Raw genomic sequence first — 12,251 nt, 5'->3', positions numbered from 1 at the left:
AATAAAGAAAGCATTGCAACTTTTGAATGGTTATTTGCAGTTTCAAATATTTTGTTTCATATTTTCATGCTCATATACTTAATTCAAGATAAATGTTAGACAAAAAGGATTTGTTCCAATCTTTTTCAAATTATCTAAAAATTTTGTGATATTTTTAGGACACCACTTGGGACACTTTAAAGCACTTATTATATATATATATATATATATATATATATATATTATATATATATTATATATTATATTATATATATTATATATATATATATTGAATTAATGAATGCAAGTCATAAATTAATATACGTATTTTATTAATAACAGTTAAAAAAAATTTATCAACTGAATTAGTTGGCACATAATTAAAGAGAAGTTGCTAAGATACTCTATATTGGTTTTAAATTACTGTTAATTGCATCTTATATTTTATTATTTAATTAAAAAAATATACTCGTCTACTTCTATTTTTTTGTCATATCTCTAAATTTAGAATCTACACAATTATAAGGGATGGAAATTTTAAGGTATATAATATTATGCTTTGGTCTTTTTTAAACGTCGTCTTCCCCTAAACTTCCATTCATCTCCCATAATTTTCAAAGTTTTATTGTATCTAATCTTGTCCCATGGTTAACATCATTGATAAACATTCAAGTAAGTTGGCTTAGTTTAAATGGCATTCATATTTATGAATATCTAGTTAGTCGTTTTTGTGGAATATAATTGTGTAGATCAATTATGTTGTATTACTGAGTTAGTAATAATTATAGAGTTGTGCCTTGGACTTATAGTGAACAGTTAGGGGTGTCAATTTTGACACGAACGAAAACCCGACACAGACCGACCTGAAAATCCCGGGTTGGGACCCGACCTGTTTTAAAAAACGGCTTGGGTTCGGTTCGATATTCGATCCGTTTGAAAAAACGGTCGAGTTCGGGTTAACCCGAAGGGTACGTTGGCGGGTCAACCGGAAAATCGGTTTTAAACCTGACTAACCTGCCGAGTTCGTGACCGCGCAGCGCACCGGCCAAGCGGTCGCAACCACTGCCCGGCACCACAGCAATCCCGTCCGGCACCGCCCGGGTTCGCGCACACCAGCTAGCCGCGCCACGGGACGCCGTGTCCCGCGACCGCCGTGTCCGGCGCACCGCTCGCCCGGCCGAGCACTCGCGCACCCACGCACCCGCGCGCCCACTCGGGTCTTCACAACCCCACGCGCCCGCCGCGCTCTTCGCTGCTTAATATATTTTAAAAAGAAAAATTTTAGAGCAAGCATTGAATAAATAAAAGTTATAAAACATTCATTAATATATATATATATATATATATAAAACTACTGAGATACGATTATAGACATATGAGTTAAATAAATGAGAAAAAAGAGAAGATTGATAAAGGGGACTTAGATGCAACCGCATCGTAGTTTGTTGGTTGAGAGCTTAGGTTGTCAACTAAGGTGTTTTTCGTTCGATGCTTCTATGTGCAATGTGTGAGGTTGTGAATTAATTTGCCCAAACTCTTTAAAAAATAAAAGTAGAAAAGAGGTTTGGAGGCCAGGGATGTCGACTAAGAGCTTGTAGTATCTAAATTAAGTTCACCCGCAATCAAAAGCATTCCCTAAAAGATAAGAAGTAAAAAGCATATAAGGAATTTAAAAAAGAAACCTAAAAACATGCCAACTCCAACAAAAAATCCAAAAATGCACAAAAGTTTTCAAAATATAAAAGTCATGCCAATTAGATAGAAGCAAAAAATGCCATCCACAAAATTAAGGACCCAAAAACATTATCTTCCAAGATTAGATTTTAAAAGCACTTGATGCACCTCATTAATTAGGTCAATCCTTTTTCATTCTCCACTTTATATTTTGTAAGAAACCTCCATTTTGATCTTATGAGACAATAAAATGACATACGTGTAAGCTATAATTCCTTTCAATCCATATGTTATATACAAGAACATTCACAATAAGTTGGTTAAAACAAGCATTTTGCAATCAAAATCATTATCTCAAAACCGATCTCTAATACTCTCATTGTAAAATTTTGCGACTGCATATATTTGATCGTATTTATGTCTTGACAATATTTAAAAAAACTGGTCATAGACCACTCGAAAATTGGAGCTCCCAGTTTTTGTATTTCAATCAATATCAACCACATACATTGCTAGACAACAAATTTTTTTACTATTCTTATGATTTATATGGCCTTCAATTTAATTTCTATAGTATAAAACACAGAGGCTTGAAAAAAAGATTTTCCTTCTCTCTTCATATCTGGGATAAGAACTTGCATTGATTATGTATATCACTTGGTTTGTATTAATGGATATCTTAAGGGTTACTTTAGCAACTTTTAGCTTAAGATAAGGTTGCCCCTATCACTCTATCTCTTCTACATCATTATGAATGGGCTTTCTCGCCTTTTTGACAACCATAAGAAGACTTACACTTACAATGATATTCCCATGGGCAACAATCAATATTTGAGAGGGATACTCATAGTGCTATCTCTCTCAAGAATATTCTAAAGAAATTTTAACTGCATTCTAACAGCCAAGTTAACTACTGCAAAATCATTATCCTTTTCATCCCTAATATTCTTGACTCAACTAAGATTTGTACGGTCTTAAACCTCTCCATTGCAGGTTCCTTCCTCAAATATTTGGGTCTCCCAATTTCACCTAATAAACTTCATTTCTTTGACTTTCAACTACTAATCAAAAAGTTCATTTCTATGTTAGATGGTTGGAAGGATAATCTGCCTTCTTTTGCCTATAGGCTTTAGTTTCCAAGGCACAACATTTGGAATTGCATGGTCTACTAGATAAGAGGACATATCATTCCTTAAGCTTGCTGCAAAAAATGTTACATAAACTTTTTGCTAAATTCTTATTTCATCGCAATACTAATAATCACAAGCTTCATCTCATTTCCTGAAAAAAAAAAAAAAACTTATTTGCTAAATAACCTTTGTGGCCTTGTATCGTTAATATACAGGTTCTCAATCATATTTTTTTGTTGTTATCTCATTTGGCATCTCCTCACAATTGATGAACTTCTTTTGAATTGATGCAAATATAAAAACATATCTCTTTGGATACCTATCTCTCTGAATACTTCCTATTTCTAGAAGAACCTAATTATGGTAGTTCATAAGATTAAGACTAAATTCATATTCCAAATTACTAACAATTTGATCTCTATTTTTTTTTTTATAATAATTTGGAACCATGGTTTAATGATAATTCTCTTTTTTCCTCCCAAATTCCCTTCTCATTTCCTCTAATGTTTGCACTAGGGGTGTCAATATTTGACACAACACGAAAACCCGACCCGGACCCGACCCGAAAAATCCGGGTTCAAACGGGTCGGGTTCGGGTTCACAGATTCGACCCGTTTGACAAAACGGGCCCGTTTCGCACCCGGGTCAGTTCGGGTTCGACCCGAACCCGACCCGAAACCCGAAATTGACACCCCTAGTTTGCACCATCATTACCAACAATAGATGGAACATGTATTTATCCTTCCCATATGATGTACGGAATATTCTCTCTCGTCAATATTGTGTAAGCTCTTGGAAATGGGATCAGTTGGCTCAAATTTGATTGCCCAACCATTAAGATTTTTCTTTAAGATTACTATGATAATTTGCATCCTGTTACTTGGCATAAATATATTTGGCACAAAAACCATCATCTTCAGTTTTCCTATTACACGTGGCTCACTCTTGTCAGTGGGCTGAAAACTATCGATAACTTGATTAAACGTTACATCTCTATTCAAGCTAATTGTCCTCTTTTCCATAATCTTGATGAAAGTACTTCCCATCTCTTCTTTGAATGTGATTACTCCTTTAAGTTCTTACTTAACTCGGCCCTAGCTTAGTTCGACACATTCATGATATTCCTCATGCAAGAAATGCTATTAAAATTTTATAATATCTTTATATTCGTTCTTTATACCATATTCATGTTTTGAATATTCGTGACAGTAGAAAAATATAAAATTTGGCTTCCTAGCTTTATACGAAGATTCAACATACGAACATATGAAAGAGTAGTGGTGAACCCTTCATAAGAGACACTAGATTTTTTACGTAAAATCCTCAAAAAAAGGGAAAAGACGTAGGAGCCTTGACAGTGAATGAATTCACTAGTATTTATAATTGATTACAAATAATGACCTTCCTCAGAGAAATTAGTCAGCTCAATGTAACAAATATACATCATATAGAGCAATTTACATTGCTGGAAGAATGCAATGACATAAGAACTATCCTCAAGAGAGTGTTGGTTTGTTCGTAGGACTGTATTTTGGCAGTAGAGGTCGAATGAATCATATTTGGTAATTGATAGAGGTTGGAAGGACAATAGTCGGCAAGTGATGGAGGTTGGAAAGACTATAGTTGCGCAATGATGGTCGAAAGGACCATAGTTGGCAAGTGATGGAGGTCAGAGGGATTATAGTCGTCGGGCATAAGTGTTCGGAGGGATCGAAGCCAACAGGCGACAATGGTTAGAAATATTGTAGTTGACAGATAATTGTGGATAGAGGAACTATATTTGATGGGTGATGGAAGAGGAAGGCTCTTCATTTGCTGCCAGATGAAGGGCCGACGACGATGGTTTGGCAGAGATTTAGCAGCGATGGCCTAGTGACATGAATTCGTCAATGATGGTGCTGGGGTGGAGCTCCAAGCTTTTCTAAGCCACAGGGCTCTTCTCTTCCTCCTCCTTCCCCCTCATGTGAATAATATGGGTCTATTTAAAAACTCTTAAATCATATTTGCATCGAGATTCATGACCGATCAAGACCATTTTTTATGGCGTATCAAGCATTACAGGCTCTAAACAATGATGTTACATATTAGTTCCTAAATAACCATTTCATTTTATCCACCCTTCTCTTATTGCTATTGGACATAGTATTAGTGGTAGCTAATTCTTATCTGATTCCACTCCATTGGACTATTTGTTGATAGCTCTATTTATTCTTTTTTATCCAATAATTCCTAATCCTCCTATTTTTTCCCCTCCAGAAAACTTTCTTAGAAGCTCCAATTTGAACGTAAATTTGTTATTATAGCTCGCTCGTTTGAACCAAACTTCTAACCGTTTCTTCACTTAATGAAACTGACTTCTGCCCTCGTCTTTGTCTTTTTTTTTTTTTTTTTAATTACGAAACTCAAAATCTGATAGTTCATTCAGGTTCTCTTCAGTTCTTCTTCAGGTGTAAATCGTGCCCTCAAGCAAGGATGAAAATTGGATTTGGGAATTGCTCTGTGATTTGCTCTTATTCTGCGTTGCTTTTTCTTGAAAGGAGTTTGTGGCTGCTTTTGGGGTTCAGAGAGCTTTGTAGTTTCCATTTTTTTTTTTTTTTTTTTTTTAATTACGAAACTCAAAATCTGATAGTTCATTCAGGTTCTCTTCAGTTCTTCTTCAGGTGTAAATCGTGCCCTCAAGCAAGGATGAAAATTGGATTTGGGAATTGCTCTGTGATTTGCTCTTATTCTGCGTTGCTTTTTCTTGAAAGGAGTTTGTGGCTGCTTTTGGGGTTCAGAGAGCTTTGTAGTTTCCACCCCTTTGTTCTTACTCTAACCTTCCTTGTCCCCTTGGCTGCCTCAAGGCCGCCAACTGACAGCCTCTAAACCCAGGATTCCTTTTTCAAATTACAAATAAAAAACAGCTGGTCGATTTGTAAATCCCCAAATAAGAGTTTTACACTGTTACCCTTTTCTATTCGTTAAAGCTGAATTAGCACAGTCAGTCAGCTCTAGCTATTTGTTTAGGCTAACCTTGCAGGACCAATTTAGTATTTTAATTTTTTTCAAGGATTCATTTAATTTGATTTATATTTTGAAGAATAAAAAATTTAATATTTAGCTGGAGAAATGAAATTATTTTTTTAGTTTTTAAATAACCTTTACATGTAAATAATAAAATATTAATAAACATTTAGTTGTGGTAAAGACTTGCTTATCTTAATATTATTATAGACACATTTAATTTATTTAGTTGGAAAAATAAAAATCGATATTAATTTTATGCTCTAAAAATATCTTTGAAATGGCTCAAACGAGATAATTTAATTTTCATAATTAAAATGAATAAAAAAAAATATGCATTTTTTATAAGCAGTCAAATAAGCCGAAATTGGAGAAGAACAATAATTAGTTTTTTTAAAACACGGATGCATTGTTAACGTACTATGATTAATTTTCTAAAGTTCATCCACTCAATTATTTGATTTTCAATACAAATAATTGTGAAACTGCTCCTTTAAAAATGGTATGAATCAGAGAAGTGTGAACTTATTTATGCAAGCGATATGAAACATCGCGTCCTTATCAGGAAATTAAATAATAAAATTTTGTAAAGACTTGTTTTGTAATTATGAATGCAATGAGGAGATATTTTCTAAGTTATTTTGAAATGTCTTAAACGCATCTCCAATAAAAAAAATTTATTTTTCACTTCAAATATAATAATAATTATATTAAATTTTAATTCATCTCTAACTAAACTCTATTTATAACAAAAAAATATTTTGTGTATATTTTTTCTCCCTCCAGCTAAAAAATTTATTTTTAACACAAAATTGGGTTTATGTGAATAGTGTGATTGTTCAAAGCCTAGCCTAGATAAAATACAAAAATCTATTTCCATTTATGATTCAGTGAATGCTCTTAGGTAGGGGTGTCAATATTTGACATGACCCGAAAATCCGACTCGAACCCGACCCGAAAATTTTCGGTTAGGGTCAACCCGAACCCGAAACGGGTCGGGGTCGGGTTCAACATTTCGACTCGTTCCAAAAATTGGGTCGGGTTCGGGTTAACCCTTTGACCCGAAATTGACCTGAAAATCCGATGTTGACCCGGCAACCCGAGATTGACCCAAAAAAGATGAGATATACCCATTTTTGACCCAAAAACTAGCAATTTTTTTGTTGGAAACGGGTCATTCGGGTCGTGTCGATTTGATCCGAACCCGAAGCGGGTCGGGTTCGGGTCGGGAAAACTGACCCGTTTTCAAAAATGGGTTGGGTTCGGGTTGACCCGAATAGTGCCGGGTCAGTTTCGGGTTCGACCCGAACCCAACTCGTGATTCGAAATTGACACCCCTACTCGTAGGAGCTCCAAATGGTCGAGTGGAGATGCCCTAAGATGCTATGTGAAATTAGGGGTAAGTTAATACGATAATTCATCCTTATTTAACCGAATTAATTAATGTAAAATTTTAATTACTGTATAAATATTTTTCATATCAAGTTCCATCAAATTCAAATTTCATCAATCAAAGTTTTAGTTATGGATGTAGGTTTCATTTGGCATAATTTTTTACTACTAATTTTTTATTGTTTTCATATTGATAAGTTATTGTAGAAAATAACAAAGAAATTGCCCCCATGACAGTAATATCAAGTCTTTGTCCCACTACATGCGGTTGATTACATAAATCTTTTTTCTTCGTTATGTCATGTTAAAAATCAAATTCCCATTTAATTCTAAGCTAAACTTTAATTTTAGCATATATAAATTACATTTAATTGGATCCAATAAACATTAAATTTAACTCAAATTCAAGATGTACAAGAATTGACAATTCCAATCCTATTAGTTACCTTCAGAATGCGCTGAACAAGAATACGAAGTGAAGCCGATGCTTCTTCCATTAAAAAAGAAAATATATACTTTTAACGCTTCATATAGCTTTGCCGTTTTTAAGAAAACTATTTATACTAATTATTAATTAATTAAGATCTCTTAAGTTGCTACTTCATAATTATGGTCGATTTTCAGGTGAAAAAAAGAAATTAGCACGCATATCGAATGGGAGGGTTATTTTTGTCATTTCAAAATAATTAAGCAACATGCTGCCTCGCGATCCATGTTCCTCCTATGAAAAACGCCATAGCAGAGTGACCACCAATGAGGCCATTCACGTAAATTACCCACCGCTTCCGCTAGCTTCCAATTGCCAGCCTTCTTCTTCCTCTTCCTTCAGCCTCTTTCTTTAAAGAAAAAAACCCACTTTTCCTCTCTCGTGGCTACTCCCTTCTCCATCATCATCATCATCATCATCTCTCTCTCTCTCTCCGATCTATTTCTCAAAACTCCACCTTCAGTCCAATGGCAAACATCTTTCTTCCTTTGTTTCTCCTCTCCGTTACCGCTCTAATCCTCTCTGCCGCCGCCGCAAGCTCTGGTGCTGACGGAGGCTCTATCCACGACCTTCTTCAAGAACACGGCCTACCTGCTGGACTCCTTCCGAAGGCCGTGGAATCCTACACTCTGGATCGCACCACTGGCCTCCTCGAGGTGAAGCTCGACCGCCCCTGCTACGCCAAGTACGACGGCCTGGCCTACTTCGAACAAATAGTGCGTGGAAACCTCAGCTACGGTGCACTAGGAAGCGTAAGTGGATTAAAGCAGGAAGAACTCTTCCTATGGCTTCCCGTTCGTGGAATCCTTCTTACGAACCCCTCTTCCGGCGTTATCCTCTTCGATATTGGCGTCGCACATAAGCAGCTTTCGCTTTCTCTGTTCGAGGTCCCGCCGGATTGCAGGCCGGCGGAGAGCCCTGAGGTGGCGGCTGGTGGCATCCGGGAGATCCCTAAAGGTGAGGAAACTGAAAAGTTACCATCTTGGCCATGGTTTTCTCATGAGTCTCTCTTTCGATTCGTTTCTTCCGTTTTCTTTGGAATAGAGCATTTATTGCACTCATTGAGTCAGTTTTCTTTTTTGTTCATCTCATTAAAAACATCTGCTTTCAGGTTTGGATCTTATCCGTCCGAATTTATGACCTCTCATTTCGTTTTTCCTTTGCTAGCTAGTTCTGGTTCATTTATTCCTGTTTATTTAAGATATATATTACTCTACCCTTCTCTACTAAAATCTTTTTTCAACATTTCCTTCTATGGTAGGGCATTTATATTTTAAGTCACAAGCTTTTTCACTGCAGAATCTTTCTTTGTTTTTGAATTTTGAATGTTTAGTATCGAAATATAAATGGGATTCGATCTTTAAATCTTCAATTTATCACTCCAGAATCTTAACTCCCTTCTCTTCCCTTCCATTGATGTATTTTGGTGATTAGCTTCCAAGATTTATTTGTCTTTCTATATTTTCTATCTGGCAATTTACAGAAGGCCACATGATTCCGATTTTGCTTCTTTTTTAAGTTTTCTTTGGAGCAAACTTCAAAGTATTGAATTTCGCTCTCTTCCAGTCGATGTAAAGCTGGACGGCCTTGTCATGTATGAGTACGGCCGCTACCGGTCCTTTGAGATTTTTTTTTTTTAATTAGGATGTATAGTTTTGTAAGTATGATTGAGTTAGTATTAGTATGTATGGCTGTCTTCCAAGTGATCATAGCTGTCTTTTGTCCTTGTTTGAGATTTTATCATTTAAATTTTTTTAACCGTTAAAAATGAATCAATTCAGCTTTATGCCGGCTTGCTTTCTATCTAATTCCTATTTCCATTTCTAAGACTAAAATAACTGTTTGTCTCTATGCTCGCAGGGCTTTTTGGCAGAAAAGGAGGATTTCAGGATCAGAGATGAATAATCACACAGAAAAACTGCTTCATCTCTCTCCTTTCTCTCTCTAGTTGGCACCCTCTTTCTTTTATGAAATTTTATGAAGTATTCTTGTAAATTAGTGAATCGAAGTGCATCAATCTTATTCTGAAAAAAAGAAAAAAAGATCATCAAGCAAATCTCCATCTTTATCATTTTTCAGTTCATTTCACACTCCACATTACACGTTTTTTTGTGCTTCAGGTGCTGACTAAATCCCAGAAAGGTTAAACTTTTAATTAACAGCGATTAAGAAGATATTGTATTAATAATTGGGGGTTCTTAGTCTGTGAAGGAGTATCGCGGATTTACTTCTGTTTTCTTGTGATGATTTGGGGTGTTTTTTTATCTTTTTCATGGCTCATTTGGATCATTATTTGGGGAATATTAGTTGGGATAACCGAAGGGTCACTTCATTAGCTTTATAATATTTGTTTAAGCGTTAGTTTAGTTCATTATTATCAGGTAATTGTGTTGGCATGTGGCTGGTGATTTGACTAGTTGGGTTGGTCGTCTAGCGACGCTGTACCAGCTAGCTGTCCCACTGGCTGCATGATTCGCCAGCTTGGACAAGCCATTTTTTGATATTTAATTTAGTTTGCTAATCACACCAGAATTAATTAGAGAAGCTGATCAAATATCGTACTATACTACTATACTATCTGAATATATTTTTTTGAGCACTTTGATATTTCGCACTTAGCTCTTGCAGTTTGATGTCCGCATAAATACTTTTTTCATTTGGTTAAAGCCCAAACACTCGCAATTAACCTTTTTGATCTTGAAATCGTCCATTCAATTGAGTCCCAATCGAATGGGCTATACTATTTTTTTTAGTTTTGTAAATGTATTTATTATCAAAAGTTATGCTAAGATTTTACTTGGATAATTTTTTTATTGTTTTTTAAAATGATTTTTTTATACAAAAAATATAAATTTTGTACTAAATTTTTTTAAAAAAAAGCAATAAGAAAGGTGTCTCAAATGAAGCCGAAATTAATAAGAATTTTTTTTTAAGGTTTTGTTGGAAGCAGCTTTTGATTATTATTTTTAAAGTTTTATATAAAAAATTAGTGTACAAAATAATAAGAAACCAATAGCAAAGAAAACTTTAATCAATTAGAATTTTTTTGAAATCAGTGGAAGTAGATATGACAATTATATGCTATGATTTAACTTCAGATTAATTGACAAGAAAGTATTTTCGATGTAGTTAATAGATAATTATACTTAAAATAGCTTCGATAAAATATTATAGCTCCATGATACATATTTTAATGATAAAGCAGCAGCCATTAGCCAATGCAATTGTTAACTCTGTCAAATTTTGGCATCAAAATCAGTGCATGCGCCGCAGAATCGGGGCAATAAATGCATAATGCGTTCAAGCAACCATATTAACGAGAAGTAAATTAGCTCCAGAATACGAGATTTGAAAGGTAGTGATGGAAGGAGTAAGCCTGAAGCGTCCGACTTCGGCGCCCCACCGACGCCAACCTGGCAGATTAAAAATAGAAGTACTACTATGAGAGAAATTGGCAGGGAACATCCATTCCTTGACATTAAGGACTTTGTTTTTTTTTTGAATGATCAGTTTATGTAAGAAAGGCGAAATTATTTTGTGCGGAGATCGGATGCAGAACGTTGTCCGGAGACCAATCAAAATGCCCCACATCTGCAATACCGAGCCGCAATATAGAGCGGTACCGAGCAAGGGGTGACGTACGTGGGGCATTCTGATTGGCCTCCGGATGACGTTCGGCTTTGCACATAATAAATAATAGTAAGAAAGGGCTTCGAAAGATTTATATAATGTAAGCTTGGCACTGTTTAAAAGGAGAACAAAATTGATATTTGTAAACTCTAAATAAAAAAAGAGACATTCAAGAAGGGTGGCTAACATTGTATATGTGTCAACTTGCAACATTAGGAGTTAGAGTAATAAAACTTTGAAATTGGAGAGGCATCAATTGTTGGATTATAAATGTACCATTGTCAAACTCCCGATGCGCAAACATCATTAGTCGTTACCCATAGCCCAAAGAAAATGATAGAAATTGATTGTGGCTATCTCTTAGAGTGAAGTCCAATGAGCAGAAAGAATGAACAATAAAGTTCAATGAGTATAATATGAAAAAAAACACAATTAAAAGGAAACAATGTCCATTAAAACATGACACACCATATCACAACGAATGAATTATAGAAATCAACAGCATGTAGGAAATAACTTCTTAGCATTATTATGATCATTGTTTCAATCCATGAAAATCACATTCATATCCTCAAATCAAATAGGCTTTAAATTTCTACCATCTCAATTTATGAGCCACAAAAGATATAAGCTATGCAGTCAAAAATTTATTGCAAGCATTAATTTATGAAAAGATATTCTCATTTCTTGCTCTCTAGGTCTAAATGACATACACAAGCACAGAACAAATTAGCAAGTGAGGCATTTTCTCAAACATATGAGCAACTTGGAAGCGTACAAAGCCGAGTCCATGCTGCATTCAATCAAGAACAAGGAACCTCTTAGAAGCAAAATTCCTCCGTAGCTAAAAGAATAGAGACATTCAAAGAAAATGTGATTGTTAGATTTATAAGAAGATTAGCATAATCTACAACCACTATGTACATTTAATCATTATGTTAATAGTTTATCCATAA

General features: G+C 35.1%; 1 protein-coding gene across 1 annotated transcript; it reads left to right on the top strand.

Annotated features, from left to right (window-relative positions):
- The first annotated feature begins 7,938 nt into the window (after window positions 1-7,938).
- On the top strand, window positions 7,939-9,736 carry LOC110101962. The gene is made up of 2 exons (XM_020830075.2): window positions 7,939-8,622; window positions 9,526-9,736. Exons 1-2 carry the CDS (start codon window positions 8,133-8,135, stop codon window positions 9,564-9,566), a joined length of 531 nt encoding a protein of 176 aa, XP_020685734.1. The 5' UTR covers window positions 7,939-8,132; the 3' UTR covers window positions 9,567-9,736.
- Window positions 9,737-12,251: the final 2,515 nt, after the last annotated feature.

The sequence above is a fragment of the Dendrobium catenatum genome, unplaced genomic scaffold, assembly GCF_001605985.2.
Source record: "Dendrobium catenatum unplaced genomic scaffold, ASM160598v2 original_scaffold_213434, whole genome shotgun sequence".
NCBI classification, from domain to species: Eukaryota; Viridiplantae; Streptophyta; class Magnoliopsida; order Asparagales; family Orchidaceae; genus Dendrobium; species Dendrobium catenatum.
This window is presented reverse-complemented; position numbering and strand designations above follow the sequence as displayed.